This window comes from Gadus macrocephalus, chromosome 20 (assembly GCF_031168955.1).
Source record: "Gadus macrocephalus chromosome 20, ASM3116895v1".
Taxonomy (NCBI): Eukaryota; Metazoa; Chordata; class Actinopteri; order Gadiformes; family Gadidae; genus Gadus; species Gadus macrocephalus.
The window spans coordinates 7396937-7417056 of NC_082401.1; the positions used below are offsets into that span (position 1 = coordinate 7396937).

A 20120-nucleotide genomic window follows, 5' to 3' on the forward strand; every position below is an offset into this window, starting at 1 on the left:
TTTATCCATCTTTAACTTTTTGTTATGTAATCAAGGAGCAGGTAGGGGTTACGACGTCTTTGGTTTGAACCTTTTGGCAGGGAGTCAAACACTCAGTCGCTGAGTCACACTGGGTGTAGTCTTATTAGGCAAGGCAAGGAGTTCAATGTGCATAACAGAGAAAAAGACAACAGTATAATTTATAGTGAAGAAGTACATGCAAGCAATTTAATGAAAGACCTTCAAAGAAATCACACATGTACTATAAAAAAAAGAGGTAGAAAAAGATAAAAAGTAATGAAAATAAAAATAAAAAGACCTTCAGTAAGGTCAGACATTTCAGATATGAATCTGACATTAAATTATAATTCGATAAGAATAAAAATAAAAAGGAGAAGGAAAGCATTACAAATGTTTATAGTATGCATCACTAAAGAGCTTAGTCTTTAGTTTTGCTGTGGGAGCATTTTTAATTTCTTCTGGCAGTTTGTTCCAAAGTTTAGCTGCATAAACATTTAAGGCTGACTCACCACACTTTGTTCCGGCAGTAGTTTGAACTAAAATATCTTTGTTTTGAGACCTCAGTCTTCTGGCTGGGGATGTGCTGTATGAACATGTCATGGATATAGTTTGGTCCAATGCCATTTAGTGCTTAGGGTTAGGGTTAGGGTGAGCTCTACTTCTAACAAGAAGTAGAGCTCAATCAACTATATAAATAACAGAAGCCAGTGTAAGGACCATGCTCACTCCTTTTAGTCCTAGTTAGCACCCTACCACTAGCATTTTGTATAGTTTATAGTTGCTTTATAGTTTTTTGGGGAATCCCAGTTAAAAGGGCATTACCGTAGTCTATCCTGCTTGAGGTGAAAGCCTGAATAAGTTTTATTAAAAAAAATGCTGATTTAGTGACTGATTTCACATGATTATTGAAGCTCACTGTCTCACTGTCAATGATGATGCCAAGATTTCTTACAGCATCCTTTGCCTTAAGTCCATTTGTGCCAGGTAGATTAGCAACCCTGGATCTTTGCTCTTTGTTCCCAAATATAATGACCTCAGTTTTGTCTGTGATCAACTGAAGAAAATTTTGTGACATCCAAGTGTTAACCTGGTCGAGACACTGATGGAGAGAATCAAGGGGTGCATAATCATTGGGAGACAGAGAAAGGTCAATTTGAGTGTCATCTGCATAGTTATGATAACGAATGAGTTTTCCTGAGGATTTGGCAGAGTAGGAGCATGTACCAATTAAACAATAAGGGGCCTAGGATCGATCCCTGAGGAACACCACAAGTCAGGGTTGCTGGTTTTGAGGTGTAGGTTTCTATAGCAACAAAGTAGTAAGTAAGATTGTAGCCATTTTATGACAGCACCTGAAAAACCGACCCAGTGTTTCAGTCGATGGAGCAGTATATGGTGGTCAACCGTATCAAATGCTGCACTGAGGGCCAGTAGTACCAGGGCAGTTGTTTTGCCTGCATCAGTGTTCAGAGGAATGTCGTTTATCACCTTTACAAGGGCTGTCTCTGTGCTATGGTTAGTACGGAAGCCAGATTGATAGTCATCAAAATAACTATGAGACGATAGAAAAGCAGTGAATTGGTTGAAAACAGTTTTTTCAATAATTTTTCCAATAAAAGGTAGATTTGATATTGGTCTGTAGTTGCTTATTACTGAACGATCCAAATTACTTGTTTTGATCAGGGGCTTTACGACTGCTGTTTTTAGGGACCTGGGAAATGTACCAGTTTGTAGTGATGTATCTGAACCATATCTGTTGTTATGAGATGAAGGACAGATTTAAAAAGACTACTGGGTAACGTATCCAGTTGGGAGGCAGCAGAGCTGAGATTTTTGACTGGTTTTAATTAGAGTTTCATGGTTGATGGAAGTTAATTCTTACATTTTGTGTACGGGCCCTCTTTCAGTAGCTGGTAATTCCAAAACACGAGTTGTTTGCAACTGCGTTGTTATGTTCAATCTTATTTTTTCAATTTTACTATTGAAAAAGAATGCAAACTCTTCACACTTGTGATCTGAGAGAAGCTCTGGTGTTACGTCAGTTGGGGGATTCGTAAACCTTTCAACAGTAGAGAATACCACACAAGCATTATTTATGTTCCTGCTAATAAAATCAGAGAAAAAGGTCTCCCTTGCCTTGCAAATTTCCTAATTATACAGCCGTAGCATGTTTTTATAAATTTGGAAGTCAATGTGTAGTTTGGACTTGTGCCATTTTCTCTCGATTTTCCTGCATTCCTTTTTTTTTGATTAACCATTGAATTTTGTCTCCATGGAGAACTTTGCTTGTTTATGACTTTTTTAACTTTTACTGGAGCAATGTCATCGATGATTTGTCTCATCTTTGAAGTGAAATTGTTCATCAAGTCATCTACCGAGTCAGATGTTTGAAAGGGATTTTGGGAGAGCAGTTGCTCAAAAAGGGCAATGGTGTTCTCATTTATGACTCTCATTCCTGACAGCCAAGTCCATCACATTAGTAGACACATTGAGACCTTTGGTGATGACAAGGTCAAGAGCATGACCATGCAAGTGTGTTGGCCCCTGTAAATGCTGTGTTAAACTAAAAGTGTATAAGAGCATAAGAAAATCCCTGGATTTGGTGTTCTCTAAATGATCTACATGCAAGTTAAAATCCCCTGGGATAATAATAGAGTCAAACTCTAAGTAAATAGTTGACAGTAGTTCACAAAGTTCTTCTAGAAATACTTTTACTGACTGTCTTGAAGGCCTGTAAACGATTAATAGTGGAATGTTGGGAGAACACTTAATAAGTGAACGTAGGTATTCAAAATATGTAAAATGCCCTAAAAGTAACTGCTTGGACTGAAAAGATGCTTTGTATATTGCAGCAATTCCACCCCCCCCTTCTTGTCACGGGTAGTACTCATGAAATTGAAGTTTGGGGGAGCAGATTTGATCAAGGTAGATACAGCCTTAGCATGATCTAGCCATGTCTCAGTCAAGAGCATCAAATCAAGTGAGTGTGAACAAATCAGATCATTAATTAGAAATGACTTATTGGACAGTTACCTGACATTCAGCAGAGCTAATCTTACATTAGTAGGCCTAAGTGTTGGGATCCTTTCCAATGGGGTATACAGAATTTGTTTTGGTACTGGTTTTAGGTGTAGTCACTGTCCTTTATGTTTTGTTGATAAACAACTTATCAGTACAGTGATGGGGAATTTGGAGGTGGGTGATGCCTGGATGGAACAGCAGGGGGGGCTACCGATATGGGCTGCATTCTTGGCCGGATAAAGTAAGGCACCAGAAACAGGAAGCACTTTAGTGTTTACCAACATGGGCAGGTCGATTGCAGTGGCAACCGGAGATCAGGATGCGCTGTAAACAGTCAGTTAGGTATTCTTATATATAGACTTTATGATTGTAATGTACAGCACAGCTTTCACTATCACATATTGCATCAAAGCTATGGCTGTTTTTATTGACATTGGAAATTACACCAGCTATTGGTATAACCACATATATTACTTAATCTATTGATAATACATTGTTATAATGTATATTATCATATAAGTTATTATTTGTTTAAATATGAACAAACAAATCATAAACATAGGGTTAGGGTTACTCTCTGGCGTTAGTTCTGGACAACTGAATTAGAAATACAATAAGAAGATGTAATTTCATTAAATAGATCAACCTCTGCTAATTTACATAATGAACACAATTGTTTGAATACTTAATGAAATTAAAAAGTTATTTTTAAAAGCCATCAAAGTATAAAGCACTGTTAAAACTGAATTTACAGGTCGCTGGAGTTCAGTATAATTGGTCTATTCAAATGTATTCTGTCATAAATATCCACACAGTAAACGAGATAGGAGAAATCATGAGAGAAGTTGCTTATTTGATGCTGAGGTATGAAAAGATCATTAACACACTCAAGTGTTAGTTAGGAAATAAACGGTTTGTAACGGACACCATCGGATAGTAACAGACTGTTGTAAACAAAAGAATGTGGACTGCATTTAGAAACAACACCACACTCTGGTATTGTTAGCTAACCGTAGTGCTTGAACTAAGCTCTGAATCATACTATAATGATTGTTTGAATGTGAAAGACTATCTTACAATTTTCTTACATTTATAACTAGGTGTGGCTGATATTTTGGGTGTGGCTTTTATACCACTCTGATGTTATAAATGCAAAAATATCCTAAATACAATACATATCCTTCATTCATAGTATCTGAAGGGTTGACAATTGTTGGTTTGACTTGACAAACTATTCAAATATTGAATTCATACGATCATGAGACAATCTTCCAGATTAGTCATCACTCAACACTCTTAAAGAGTTAGGACTTGGTGACAGCTGTCAAAGAATTATTCAAGAAAACCTAGAAGGTAAATGGTAAATGCCTACTAATTCAAGAGTTATTGAGAGTGTTTTGATGTACATGTATATGAATACCTGCTATTATACTATAAAAGATGGTTACAAGAATGCAAGCCAAATAAGAGAAAAACACAATTTCTAAATTACGTACAGTACATTTACGATATACACTGCCGCAAATTCTACAATATCAGGATCAATCTCGGTCTCCCTTTAACAATCTGCGCTTTCAAACATTAACTCAACATGTGGATGATCTAATCAACTATAATATTTATAGAATCCTGGTTCTCAAAGATTCTAGGTTACTCGTGACGTCAATCAGATTTTAAATTATAACACTGAAAGTGTTGTTGATCAAGCATACTTCATTAAAGAATGTCCCCGCCAAGTACAACTCAAGAATAACTATTCTGGGGCAGCTTATTTTTGAGTGTGGCCCATTTTCCACTTTACAATCATAAATTCTTCATTATCTTCCACTGTGGTTTATTTTCGATGCAGCATTTCATTTATAATAATCCATGAAAAAAATATTTGAATTGAACTGCTACTGATATTTGCATTGGATAAATGACTAAAACGCTTAATCTAAAATTAAATTTAGATTTTATGCATTGCCACTAATCGGTTAATTGCCAATTGTTGCATCCATAAATCAATTAAAGTTGAGAAAACCGTGCTTATTTAGAGGTTGAAACCAACACTTTATCTGTTTACAGGGTGTCACATTACAGATACAATGCTCGCTGTTGGTGTTGTTAGTATGGACCGAACTGCATCCCAAGGAGAAATCGGATCCCATTCCGTTAAGATCTTAATCACATGGTTCCCCTCTCCGATATCTATAGCGATTGGAATCCACCTTCATCTGATGAACTTGGACCACTTTGACATTTCATGTGACAGATATTTAGACAGTTCTAAAGATGCATGGTAGATAGGGAGTGGGTATGGTATTCAAAGATAAATATTTAAGACTGTTGAAAATACAGTGATTATTACAGGGTTAAAATGTTTTTTAACTTTGTGCATTTTTATTATGATTTATTGAGCATAATTATGCCAATTAAATATATTGAATGTATCAAATATTAGATTTGCTTCCAAACTAGGAGTTGTGTTGACGAGGACAAGAATACTTTCCTTACTTACCTTTCACAGTCAAATGTACAGCGCTGAGTGTTTGTCCCGCAGTGTTGGACGCAGCGCAAACATAAACTCCATTGTCCTTCTGCTTACAGTACAGCACCTTCAGGGTGAAATATCCCTCTCTATCCTCATAGCACAAGTAGCGTCTCCCCGAGAGAATGAGCCGACCGTCCTTCCTCCATATAATCTCCGGTTTGGGTTTTCCCGTCACAAAGCAGCGAAACTTGGCATGCTTGCCCTCAGTCACCGCAAACATCTTTACTTTGGTGGACTTAGTCATGCCGTCGTCTCTGAGTCTATTGGACATCAGCCTGCCACTCCTCTGCTTGCCCTGTTGGGCCTTCCAGTGGCTGTTGTTGTACCCGTTTCGATTCCCATCGTCCCCCTGCCCCGGGCCGGCATCCACCAGCAACACTGCACCCGCCAGCCCCTCGCCAAACTCATTCCGGGCCTTGCACGTGTACACCCCGCCGTCGGGGGCACGCGTCTTGAAGATCTTCAACTGGAACCAGCCGCCGTCCTGGCACCCCACGCTGAAGTGCGTGCTCTCGAAGATCTCGTGGAGCTTCCGTCCGTCCTTCTCCCAGACCACGTCGGGCCTCGGGTTCCCCCACAGCTTGCAGGAGAAGACAGCATCGTCCCCGCGGCCCACACGGGTGGAGAGGGGCTTGATGAGGAAACGAGGCTTGTTCTCCTCCCTGACCTCCAGCTCCTGGGCCTCGCCCTCCACCTTGAGCGTGGCGGCCGCATACGTCTCCCCGATACTGTTCTTGGCCTTGCAGATGTACTGCCCGCTGTCCTCGGATGTCACAGAGGAGATGATGAGGTTGTAGACGTTGCCGTCCTCAAACACGCGGTACCGCCCCTGTGTGTCGATCTTAATGTTGTTGCTCTCCCAGATCACGGCGGGCCGGGGGTCTCCGCCGATCTGGCACTTCAGAACGGCGTCAGTGCCGCTCTGGACCACCACCGGCCTGGGGTAGGCCAGGAAGCGGGGCGCTCCGCCAAACACGTCCATGTCTGCTGCAGGGCCAGCCTCTACTCAGCAGCTCAGTCGCTCACTGCCAATGCTGGGGCGGGACTGTCTCGGACTGCGCAGTACAAGTATCTGAGGCAAAAGGATCACAAAGTGTAATCAAGACATGAAATGTTATCTACTAATGGGAGTTAATATACAGGCTCAACCCACCACTTTGCTGATCAGGTAAGAAGTAGGCTACAATACAAGGTTATATTCTATATCTTAGTCCTTATGCTAGATGTCTTTCCATCTATCCTGCAAACAACTGTCCTGTCCATGATGGCACAAAATCATGGACAGGACATGACTTCATAAGAAAACAGGGAAAACAGTGGCCCAGCTCGGCTGGGCTTGGGGGATAGTAGTAGGTGGAGGGATGTGACTTGTTCCTAACAGCAGCCACAACACAGATAGGCAACACAGTTGGTGCCGTATTTCAATGGGAAAGTGCTTAATATAGCGTGCGCTAAATAAAGACCTGCAAAGGAGTGTGTGTGAGTGTGTGTGTGTGTGTGTGTCAGGTATCACAAAGAAAGCTGTGAACCCCACATGCTCACAGGAACACTGATGATACTCACAGCAGATCTTTCTGAGATCGTACAGCGACCATACCAATGCAGACCCCACTACAAACAGAGACACTTTACCAAGCAGTAGTCTCACAGAAGACAACACAAAGTAAATCAAGTAAAGACCTTACAGAGACCTTACCGCAGCCATACAGAGACCCGATGAACCCTACAGAGACTATAATAAGACCCTATATTCCTTAGTGCGACATTACTGAACCCCTATAGCAAATATTGAGAGACCATTTACAAAGAGCTTAAGAAAACCTTAAAGTCACATAACAGCAACCTTACAATGGCCAACTGAGACCATATCAGGACCATACAGAGGCTTAAAGGCGAACAAAGAGTGACCATTCTTACCATACTTCCATATTTAATTGAGACCATACACTGAGTGACAATGCCCACACCATAAAGTGACCTTACAGGCCTCATGGAGACCCTACAGCTGACAAACAGTGGCCTTATGGAGACCATACTTTGGCAATGCAGAGACTTCACAGTCCAAAAATGTGACAGCATCCATCTCGCTATGTTTGTTGGTTGCCATCGGCAACAAATTCCCCTTCAAAATGTCAGCTAATGGCACTGTAAAGCCCCAGAACAACACGGTTAAAGATGGATTAGTCCAAGGCTAGACATCTCTTTATGTTGTTTGATCCATAAGTCAGCAGTAAGAAATATCAACCTTATACTATTGGTTTTTGGTTTCATTATATTTATCTTACAAGTCTCTCTGCTTAGCTTAGGGTTAGGGGTTGGACCCTATGTGTCGGACAATACAGGACAGTCACAAACTGACCAGTTCATTTAAGAACATTGAAAGATCATTGGAGACATGAAAGGCTTTGATAATAAACATTCACTCAAAATTATTAGACCCATAGGACAGATTCATGATTTACAACAGTTTAAAAAGAACAGTTTAAATCGAGGTTTGAGGAGAAACCTGAACAGAAATGAGAACATAAGTGGTAAAAGTCAAATGTAAAATCACCTTTTTGATTCATTCAGTTGTTATACAATACAATAATACACATACACTGCATCCTATAATCAATATGTGTAAGACAAATAACCCACAGTGTTAGGTCACAGGTCACTGTTTTCCATAATCTTCATGTTATTTGGTTATTTAGAATGTTGTAGAAATGCATCATATCCTGTAGCCAAACTTGTAGGCCTACTGATCAGAAAAACTATCCACAATTCTGTTGTTATTTAAACAAATATATATATCTTTGTGCCCACGCACATATCGGAAACATTTCATTAGAGGAAAATCTGTGAGGTCAATGCGTTGAAAGTGGTTTAAATATCACCCAGGAGGTTTTAAAGAGGGGGGTTGGGATTGCCTTTCGTGTTTACTCGTCTGGTTTAATTGGAATGACCTCTGCCCCCTTGTGAAGTTGGGCCACGCATCCCTCACATGACCTACCTCGCGTCGGAGTCCTGGAACGACAACGTCAACACACATTCCGCACACGCAGAAATTGTCTTCAAGCTAAGAAATCAACGTCGCTTGTCTTCAACGGCCGGGCCTACCGACGCCCCGCTCTGGCATGCGGTGTGAAATAAATCCAGGTCAAGTGTCCCACGTGCTTTGCCAGTACATGTTTCTTTAAATCTTGAATAACTTTGTGTTTCGGAGCCGAACTTCTGTTTTCGTTCCGAACGGCTACAACTTCAGAGCGGTCCCCGCAATCTGTGTGGCGTTCTGCCGTTAGACACCCTGAGTGTCATTGTTCGTGGAAGACCGATAAGTGCTTTTGCAGCTGCCGCTGTCCCCTAAAAATACCGGCCGCCTCGATGACAGCAGCAAGGATAAGCCAGGCTCTCCCATTCACTTGCTAGCAAGTGCTAAAAAAAGCTATGGATGACTGGGCTCAGGGCAGGCTGCTTAGCTTACTTGAGACCTTGCAATAAAAACCTAAGAAGAAAGCATGGATTATAGTCTCTACAAATCTTTTACGCTCATCCCCCCTACATTTTGTAATTTAAAACAGAATCACGTCTTCATGGTTGATGAGCAAGATGTGTCGATCATGTGGACAGGATTTGACAGAGGCTTCGCAAGTAAAAGGGATGCTGCATGTTGCAAAATTGTCAAAGTCCCCATGATGTGCTTTGTGCACATAATTTTCATACTTGCCGACCTTGAGCCCTCAGAATATGGAGAAAGTTTCCCAGACATTCTTGTTGCTTATGATAAGTAATTCATTTAATTTATTTAGCGCTTTTGTAGAAACTCAAAGATGCTTTACACTGAAGGGGGGGACCTCGCTCACCACAACCAAGATCAGTTAATAACTAACATCTTACCATTAGCCTGCAGACAACAATCTCTGTCTCATCCGCTGCATTTTTGATAGGATGGTAACTTAATTTCTAACTATCCTCTTTAACCAGCCACATAGATATAAGAAATAAATCTATATACAATTCAGGATCTTCAAATTCGGGAGAACTACGTAAGGGATAATGTTGTCATGGTGGACTAGCAGGAGAGCACAGTGAAAACCAGGACTCATGGCAAGTATGATCAGTCTAATACAGTAAGAAGTGAAAATTGTATATTCTCTGAAACTGTTCCTTTTGCCAATGGGTCAGTTAGTTTCTTCAACAATTAAATGTACTTTTGTGTTTAAATCTATTTTCCCCCTGTTTTGCAAAGAGTTTATTTGAAAGTACATCCAACATCGCTGTTGAACTGAATCCATTCTCAACTCCTGACTCATCATAGTATTTGCTTACTAGCAAGGGTGAAGAGCAAGCACTCTCTGAAGCTGACGCCTGCACACCAAATATTCTAAAAAGACAGCAACAGAAAAATATATAATACACACTAAAGGGAAACTGTCCATAGATATGCAGATGTGTAATAAGGAAGTTGGGAAAGTTGACAACGAAAGGAAATTAATGGAAAAATGGAAACAACAGAACGCAAGCTATCTACTGCATGTCTTTTATGCACGTACAAGGGTCTTGTGTAAGTATGGTCACCTACTGTGACCTAAATACATTAACATTATAACTAAGAGGGGCTGCTTCCAATGATACTATTGAGCAATTTCATTGTATAGTATACAACAAGGAAATTAAGTTACAGTAAACACTATTATCTACTAATCTACTTCAACGTCTAGTGCATTTTTAAATGGTGCTATTAACATGAGCTAATAGCATGTAGCTAGCAGTCGTTGGTTTTGATGGTTGACACGTGGACCTGGGTTCTTCACATTGTGTGTGTGTGTGTGTGTGTGTGTATGTGTGTGTGTGTGTGTGTGATAGAGAGAGAGCAATAGAGAGAGAGAGAGATTGCGCGTGTGCACGCGTATGTACGTACAGTATGTGTGGTATATGTATGATGTGTGCAAGGATGTCAGAGACCGTGTCATGTGTGTCTATGCATGGATGTGCATAATCTGTATCTGTGTGTGGTCTTAAGAGTGCTGGTCGTGTGTTTGTGTGTGAGTTTGTTTCGTGAGAGCCAGGCCTCTACGTGTGTGTGGCTGTGGGCAGTATGGTCCTTTATGTGAGGGCAGTGCTGGTCCTTCAGCTGTTAGGATGCTCATGTCTTACAAACTCGCCAACCCTCTCCTTTCTGATTTCAGCTGTTGGAGGTAATGTGATCGTGGCCCAGACCTCTGCTGGCGGGTTATGAAATGCTTTGTCGTCCTCCGTGAGGTGCGAGGTAAAGTATTGGCGGCTGTTGTCGGATCATTACATTTACATCTATTTATTTAGCAGATGGTTTTAGCAGAATCAACTTGCAATAGAGTCGGACAACAATATAAGCATAAGATCGAAATTGGCTGTAGAAGAGGACTTTTATCACGCTTATGACAACCTCAGCAATGAGACGTACACAACTTCTATGCATCCTTTGGTTTGGTTTTAATGTAGTATTATATACATACATATTGAGGTGAACTAAATCAAATGTTTGGTCAGGTGCATGTGTTTTCGTGAGATGTATATGAGTGAAGACATGGCAAATATTAGCCTCTCTCTCTCTCTCTCTCTCTCTCTCTCTCTCTCTCTCTCTCTCTCTCTCTCTCTCTCTCTCTCTCTGTCCCTAAATGCCTCACCTTAACATTGGGCTTGACAGCCAATTGATTCATGTTGTAGACTTAAGTTGGGAATTTATGAGGAATATCTTCAGGGTCCAATGGCCAATGAAATCCTCTTGAGGTCATAAGGTTATTTTAAGGAATGACGACGTGACACTTTCCAGTGTATAAATGTCTTTCTGTATGATATGATATTCTGTATGACCGATCACCTAATATTGTGAAAATCCTAGATGCTGGGTGTGTTAATCTTTGGTTTATTTCATTGGGGCTGCATTTGGTAGCCTCTATACATTGCTAGCTGCTTAACCATTTAGAGAGGGATGGGAATATATACCTAGAGTCCTCCTTACTCCAGTGACTGGTTGAAAGTACTGCAAAAATGTCACCATTTACTATCAATTGATGAAGCTATTTATGCAAAAATAAATAATCTGTAGTATTATTAGAAGTACGATCCTACTTGGAGTGAAACTGTGAGTCAGAAGAGAGTGCTTCCTCCTTTCCCCGAAGTCTATAAACTACAAAATGGAGCCAAATTGAGGGGTTTGAGCAAAGGGCAAAGGGCACTTCCAAAACTACATTTAAACTCACTATGTGCCTTCCAGGTAAACCTACAATACTCTTTTATTTCGTAGGACTAACCACATGGTTTACACTTCAATATGTTGTAAGTTGTCAGAACAAATGTCAAATAAAAACAACAAAGACTAAGCAAAGTCTTAAGTTATGTATGACACATGGATAGTGTTGGATGTCAACGGAGGGGGGCTCCTCCGCTGAACTCCTATACATTAGTGTGATTAAAAGAACCGCAGTATAAGTTAGAATTACCACATTTAAACAACCATGTTGCCTTTCTTTCCCCCTTCCTGAGGAATGTGAAGGAAACACTTCCTGAGCACTGTGGACGTGTTCAGGCATTGAGCTGAAGGCCTGCAGCGAGAACGCACACACACACACACACACACACACACACACACACACACACACACACACACACACACACACACACACACACACACACACACACACACACACACACACACACACACACAGTCACCATAATGTAATGTTAAGTTAATCAACCATCCTTACTGGGATACATGTGGAACACCCTCGCCCCCGGTCGGCAAAACTTTAAAGCTTATTTCAACTTGTTTTCCTCTGTATTGATAAATAAGGCATGTTCTTGTGATTTTTACCCAAATGACAGGAGTGAAGGAAACCTCAGGGATTTCAGGCTGCTTCCAAGTAAAACAGGATTTCAGCTTGTGATTAATTAGGACACTTTGATGTTGTAGAATGTTGGTGTATTTTAGTGTCTCTCTGTGTTCACATTTCTAGTCTAGGAACAGGCCAGTGCCTCTCACAATGGTACAAGGTGTTATTTCCAACCTTCCGCCATTTGTTATGTCTCAACAAGGATGAACAAACCTGGTCATCTGGGACATAGCCAGGGCCATATACTGTACCTTATCAAAGGTGAGAGTGCTTCTGTTCTCTTGTTATTCACGTTTTCTTCATTATAATACTCGCCCCGACCCTTTGGTTCGGTGAGAAGAGGGATCGACAGGCAAGGAACACGTCTCGAAACTGCGCCTCAACCGCGTACACTACAGATTATTCAACCTAAGTCTGTATCTCGCTGTATTACATCCTGGAATAAACCATCTTCAACCCTCTTATCCAACCTGTCAAGTTGCTTTGATTTCGACTTCAAGAATTACTACTACGACGGAAAATACCCAACGCAGAGTCTATACGAACAGTTTAGAAATAAGCTGAAATCGAACAATGTCATACTTATATGTTGTAGTCATGTTTTTTGTTTTTGTTGGAGTTCAGATGTAGCCCACGTGTGGCAACTACTACAACAACTACTACCAGATGTTTAAATATGTATTACGATTGTGCGGTTTCTTTGAGACAAATGTCGGATTGACAGATCCTATGGGGTAGCTAACTTATTCCATGTTTCACAATACAGTTCTTGAGTTAAACTCTAGGTAGAGGATGCATAGGTAGTGTTTCACTTAATCCATGCTGCTTTAAAATATAGCAGCAATGTTACCCTCTAGTTGCGGTCCTGTGTAAATGCAACTGAAACGACAACACCAACGCATCTTCAAAATGACTTGTAATATTCGAAACCAGAAACATTAGACAAATTGTATTCTTCAAAAATAAACGATTCATAATGTGTTGACATATTCAATGGAATTGCTGACTCCAAATCTTATCTATATTTTATTAAGGAGGAGACACAGATAAATAGAGTCTAATTAGATCCACTCAAGTGGAGGTCGTTCATGGCTGGCAGTCTGTCCAGACTTATTGCTATGACCTGTCCATCATCAGTTCATGATGACATCACCCTTGGACTTGATGACATCTGCTTCTCTCTCTACTGTACACTCTCGTACCTTTATAGTCACGTCAATAAACAAAAAATATAAAAAGCTGCGTTACAATAAAATGTGACGGAACAAACTTTTTAGATTGCACAGCAGTGTAAAAGAAACACACAGAAAAAGACCTGTAAGCCCACTGTTAAAAAAAAAAAACGGCAAACAAAACACCAAACAGAGAAGGTCTGTGGCATATTTGAAGAGCTGTTATCCCTCTTCACTGTGCTCTTAGCTTTGTGGGATATAACCTTTCTCTTACCTCTCGCCAAGACAGACCCGGGCAAACAAGCCCCTCGCCACAGCACAATGGAGTCAATGCCATGTCAAGTTCATTCTTGCAAAACCCTTCTGCAGGGAGAGAGGGGGACAGAGGCGCTGTATTGTGTGTGTGTGAGGAGGGGATTTTCCAGTGGAAAAGCAGAGTTGAAACAGTTCATTCTGGACGTGTGTTCTTTTTTTATTACCACCTAGGTGGCAGGTCGACAGGTAGGCTGAGTAGAGTTTGTATGAGTGGGGGTCAGTGGGTGTGTGGTGGGAGAAGGGGGGGGATAAGACTGCTGTTAAAACTGCTGTTATAAATTGAACATTTTCAATACAATCATAAACATATCACAAAGGAAACAGAAATGATCAAAGACCATCAAATGGTCTTTAGATCAAATGTTGAGTCTGACATTAAATGGTTAACACTAAGATGTAATTCATGAACAAGTATGCCTTTGGTCAGATCATTGATGGTCACAAGAAAGAAAGACATTAAGTAGGCTACTTAATCTTCATTATTTGGATACCTTCAAAAAAGAAAGAATATGTAGAAAATCTGCCCCCCCCAACCCAGCCCCACACACTGGACAATGTGCAATTGCATTATGTTTATTATTTTTAGATCTTCCTCGAGCTCATTTTTATATGACATTTTTAAATATGTATATTATATTGCTCACTTTCTATTATTTACTTATTTATTTATTCTTTGTCATTTTTTTGGTTTTGTCAACTGTAGGCTACTGTTGGTACTGGATATACCATCATTTCTCAAAGGGGATTATTACTTTAATCAGGACCAACATACAATCGTATGAAAAATAGAACACGTGAAACTGAAATCTGGGAAATTCGATCTCTTTAGGACCCGGAGGTAGTCCCGCCATTCTGCCCCTGTGGGTCTCTTCTTGCTGCATTTTCTGCTGTTCCCAGCAGAGCGCTCGGTCCCCATCAGCTGTTCTCTAGCAGCTCCGAGCGGCAGCGCTGGACCAAGGAAGCCTACCAAACTTCACTCCTCTTTCCACCAAACAATTCCATGCTTTGTCTCTCCACGGTCACAGCAAATTGACGATCAAGATGAGGTAAAATAGTTAACCCTACCTAACATGTGTACGTGTTTGATTAGTGATCAGATTACTTAATCGATCTGCACCTTCCACAGGTGTCCCTTATGGCTAGGGACCCTGCTCTGCTGCTTGCTGGCTCTCGCTCGTCCCGCAGCATCCCAATGGCCAGGTAAGAGAGCGGATAACACAATTTATACGATTTCTATTGCATGAATCTTCTTGTTCCTTTTTTTCTGAAATCGGCGAGTTGAGTGACGATCTGGCCAGGGGGTCTTCAGATGGACACTGGCCTATAGGCGGGCGCCGACCCATTTACAGCAGGGGGAAAAAATAACATTTGTTGGATTTGTGAAATACAAATGCAAGGCTGATGGCTGATTTCTCTACAGTAACCTTTGTTATAAGCGAAGTGGTTTAAAAAAAACTAAAACAAATCAACCGTCGATGATTTATTGAGGGTTATTTTCTCTAACAAAGTTGCCTGATCTGTTATATGGCCAATGGGGATTTCCAGTAGGGCCCATGTTGACCCATTGGCAAGTGCATAATTATGCTTTACTGTGTGAAATTGCTCAACGAGTGAGTTTTTGGTAGAAATGTCCTGCAACTGCAGATTCAATTCTGCCAGTCGACCGTTTCGGGCTTGCATCTTTTGCAATAGGCCTACAAGATTTTAGATTCAGTTAGGACGGTTTTCCTGCGAGTGGAAAAGGCGTTTTTTAGTCCAATAACAGGGTTTTCCCAAAGTCCAAAGTCCCCAAACTGAGACCTACTTTTTACATTCCATGTATATTCCTTATGCAGAAGAAGACTTAACTCAAGTGTGCAACTGAGTGGTTGGAATCAACTCAGCCGTTGCCTTGTCATGAGTAATACAGAATTATATTTTTTTCTCTCTATTGTAAAATGTGTTAAAGGTTGGTAGGCTATCTTTGCACTAGACTATTTGACTAGAATAGATTGATATTACACCTCCTGGCAATCAACACCATGAATAGGGTCTGGGCAATTGAATGAAACCTTTCTTCCGCTGTTTAAATATTTATCTGTCCAACTCCCAAAAACCCTATATTTAATTTAGTAAAAGTGGCTGTGCTTAGTTGTGCAGCTGCTAAATGATAGGGTTGAAATTAGATGCTGTCCATTAATATTTGATAGACTGATCGCCAGACATGGCGTTTGAAAGTCTGCATCAATGCCATCTCAACGGCATTGTGCTCAACTGGTGATTAAACAAGTTTTGCAGTGCATTCCGGGTTTGTGGAGTGTGCCATTGTCAGCAACCTTTGTTTGGTAGTGTTGATAAAGTGCCGGTTAAATATAGCCTAAATCTAGAAATCTTTACCTTCTAGCATCTCGAACACTTCTCTTAAGGTAAAAAACCCCACCCATGGGGTTTGAACTGGTGGTAACAAACATAGCTCATTATTTGCTGAGCTATTTCGACCCAGATTTCTGACTGTTCTTATGTTGAAAGTCGACCAATAAATCTTATATCATTTGCATCTAATCGGGTGCTTTTGGAAATGGATACATTACAATGAAGTCAACAGACCCCCTTTTATCCATTTTCTTGTATCTCGGAGAAGAGAAGTGTGTGGCAGTTGGAAAGGGAATCGCAGCTTTGAGACAACTTGGCACTTTCTGAGGAATGCTGTCCTGTCTGAATGTGTCCACATTGAATGGACCCAGCGCTGGGCTCTTTAGACTAATGCCTTTGGCTCTGCCTACGACATGGTTGAATTTGCTCTGCCTCATTCCCAGTCACAGGCTGGGTCAGGAATCCCTATTGTCATGTGATCTTTGACATGCACCCGGAGTGGTTTCTGCCTAGAGGGTGATTGGGGGGGTGGAGGGTTGGAGGAGTGGAGGAGGGGGAACAGCTGTAAGGGGACACCCCACTGGGCTATTTAATGATTGAATTAAATGGCACATTAAAAAAATCACAGTCTGCATGGGGGCTTTTCCCCCCTGTGAGGTAGCCTCTTAATAATGGTCACTAAAGGTACAGTGGATTTGCATTAGCATATCCGAGCCAAACGCTTTCTCTGGATCTCATAACTTTGAAAAAAAAAGGGATCTTGTAGATATGCTCTCACTTTGCACGTTGCCGAAACTGTACTAATTTGAAACCCTTCAGAAGTGAAACGTTTGAGTTTTGAGCGATGCGGGTGAGATTTCTTTGGCAAATATCTCTCTGACACATTATGGACGGATATAGTTTTTCGCATATCCAAAGGGTGATTTACAAACATACACATAGTCTCTGACATGACCTGAGTAACTGTGCAGTGTGATATGATCTGTGGAGACACATAGCCTTTGACACATCATCAAGAGCTTGGGTTTCTCTGTTTGTTGTGGTTTCCAAGAGGTTTTCCATAGCGTTTTTCTCTATAGCTCCATGATGATAAAACCTCCCAGAATGAATGAACTCAGAATGATTAAACACACTTCGCCTTCCTATTTTTGTACGTCAAGGGCATCAGTTCTATATATTTAGAGTTTGATACAGAGCAGTTTAATGTGTTGAAGAAATTTGTTTGATCTCATACCTGGCAAAATGGGAGATACAAAAGATTTGTTACATTGGATTTATTCATTTATTTTCCCCTCAGTGAACCTGAACTGTGAAGTACATCCGGTTATCTATTTAAAAATCCTGATAAAATACACTTTACAATGGGCTTTACTAGGCTTAATATTTAACCCTATCATGAATCATCTTCAAAAAACACAAAAATTCACCAAAAGAAGGACCCACATTGAATGTCACTCACTCCACGTTTTTCTACCTACTTAATAGCAAAACTAGTTTTATGTCTGAATGCAAATGAGCCCTTTTAAGCCCATATCAGCAGCGATAAACGGATGGCCCCTCACACAGATTCTGTTGAGTCATTGGACCTTGAGATTTTAATCCTGAGGACTTTCCAGTCGATATATGGACTGGAAACACCCGGTTGAACTGTAATGAAGTAAATCAGAGAGAAGCTTCGAAGATGTGCAAAGTTGTGGGACTATTGTGTTTATTTGTTTGCTAGAGCTGTTCTTGTTTGGCGTTGTTTTGGAGAGGATGGTTTACAGGTGACAGAGAATGTGTGGGTGGTTTAGTATGGAACTCACCGTCTCTCTCTCTCTCTCTCTCTCTCTCTCTCTCTCTCTCTCTCTCTCTCTCGCTCTCGCTCTCGCTCTCTCGCTCTCTCTCTCTCCCCCCCTGATCTCTGTTGGTTTGTTGGTTTCTAAAAGGCTAGCAGACTGACACTGCGCTCATGGTACTCCTCTATTCTGACTCCCGGCAGTGTGACCGCAGGGTTTTGTCCATCACTCAGCTCAGTGCATGCTGTGGGGTTCATGCTTAACAATGACTCCGACGCTGACAAAGGCAACTTGGCCAGTAAAAAGGTCCTGTAACGGGGTCGGCTGTCCTGTTTGGACAAAGACAAAAACAAGGGGACAGAAAGACAACGAGCACACGTCATGATTTCAAGGAAAAACTAAAGTAGTCCTCCATGCATTTGGTATAGAGGAAGTTTAGTAGCGGTGGTAAGGCTGTTTGACACCCAACTGAAAGTGTGTGTTTTTCTGTGTTCTAACCCCACTGTGGACAGTCTACCTGTAGACATCCTTGATCAAGAAATGCCTTACCCCCACCTGCTATGTATTGACTTTATTGATTTTTTTAAATGAGCCCACCATCACCAACTTGTTTCTTTATAAAATGGCAGTCCGGCCATGGGTTCTTCTTTGACGCCATGGTTGTATCCCTCTCTCTCTCTGCAAACCTGTATGAGCTGTAACAGGACCAGAACGCCAAACTCAAAAGAGCTGCAACTGATAGGTGTTCGCCGAGGCTCTCGTCCGCCTGAGAGAGGAAGTAAGCGCCCTGTGCAGTTTACTTTACACGTGACTGTGTTTTTAGAAGATGGGTGGGGGAGGGGGGCGCGGTGGGTCCACCCTGCTTTGATTCCTTAATGTAACCCGTCTGGATCTGCTAGAAAAGTCGATGGCTTGTGCGTCCGCCTCCGAGTGCAGAGACACACAGAGTCTCTGATGTCACACGCTTACCCCAGACACAATATTTAAATGGGAACATTTGTGGATTTATAACAGGATGTTGGAAGTGTTTGTTGTTGAGTCTCTTTTTCGTGTGCATGTAGAGCTGGTCCACGAAACTATTACAGCTGACAATTCATCGGTTATGAATGAAAACACAATAGTCGCACGCAGTTGGAGTTGCACGCGTGCATGTTTGACCTGCGTGTTCTACAATGTCAGCGAGGGTTACTTCAAAACAGCTGTTCTCCTATTGAGGCTCTCATTTGCATACCATTCAAAGCACCAAGCCAGCCCTTTGATCACATACTTAGAGTCTTTAGTGGGGACAGAGCATCTTTCGATTTACTGTGGTGAGGGCCAGAGGAGGCTCCTCTGCTCAGGCTTCTACTAGAACCTATTGGCAAGCATAAAAAAATAGTATAATAATGATATTGTTTTTTAAGCAAAAGTCCTTGAAGAACACTGTGGATGTATTTGCATCTCATTTATTTCCAAATCAATCGTTTTCCTCATGCAAAGAATGTGACTTGTAATATATTGGATCATGAATTGTAATAACACATCGAAAAGGTGTTGATTGAGATTCTAGGTGTATGCACAATTTAATATATTCAGGATTATATTAATGCATAGTTGAAATCACATATTTATTGCTTGCAAACCATGCAGGGATACTGCTAGCACATTTTGCTTTCAGGATGGGTTTTGAGATTAAGTAAAAACTGTCCACCTAAGGTTATTTAAAAGTACTATTATCTTGAACTTGCTATATTGGCCAAGACTTGTATTATTCTGTGGTTCCTGAGCTCAAAGGATCCCCTTAGTTTATTTCCTGGATAGGGTTTGTTTACCAGTATTCCCTGCTGCTCAATGCCTAGGCTTATGTTTCATTGATCAAACCTTAAAGTAACTTCCTGTACAAAGTGAGCTTTTAGTGTTGAAGTCTTCTGAGCACTGACTCTAGAGTGCAGGTCGGCGGTACCTGTTTGAACCGGCCAGCAGCGGTGGAGTTCTACACATTCCGTTGACATCATAAGATTTACTACACCTCACCCATGATTTCGTCCCCTTTATCTGAGCCTCCACTTATGACAAAGAGGTGGACATTGTACCAATCAGCTCCTTAAGCCAAGTG

General features: G+C 41.1%; 2 protein-coding genes across 17 annotated transcripts in view; one reads left to right on the forward strand and one right to left on the reverse strand.

Moving 5' to 3' along the window:
• obsl1b (obscurin like cytoskeletal adaptor 1b) overlaps nucleotides 1–8937 on the reverse strand; it is a 41614-nt gene extending 32677 nt beyond the window's left edge. For 3 of the 16 annotated variants that reach the window (XM_060039407.1, XM_060039406.1, XM_060039405.1), the window contains exons 1-2: nucleotides 8550–8937; nucleotides 5522–6626 (exon numbers count right to left, since the gene is read on the reverse strand). In XM_060039407.1, the coding sequence (XP_059895390.1) occupies nucleotides 5522–6536 (1015 nt within the window). In that variant the 5' untranslated portion in view covers nucleotides 6537–6626; nucleotides 8550–8937. The remainder of the gene's footprint in view (nucleotides 1–5521; nucleotides 6627–8549) is intronic. The other 13 variants (XM_060039411.1, XM_060039409.1, XM_060039410.1 and 10 more) reach the window with 8 other exon arrangements.
• A 5821-nt stretch (nucleotides 8938–14758) lies between these two features.
• The window catches only part of col18a1a (collagen type XVIII alpha 1 chain a), a 77157-nt gene continuing 71795 nt past the window's right edge, over nucleotides 14759–20120 (forward strand). The window contains exons 1-2 of the mRNA XM_060039303.1: nucleotides 14759–14941; nucleotides 15022–15095. Coding sequence (XP_059895286.1) covers nucleotides 14937–14941; nucleotides 15022–15095 — 79 coding nt within the window. The 5' untranslated portion in view covers nucleotides 14759–14936. The remainder of the gene's footprint in view (nucleotides 14942–15021; nucleotides 15096–20120) is intronic.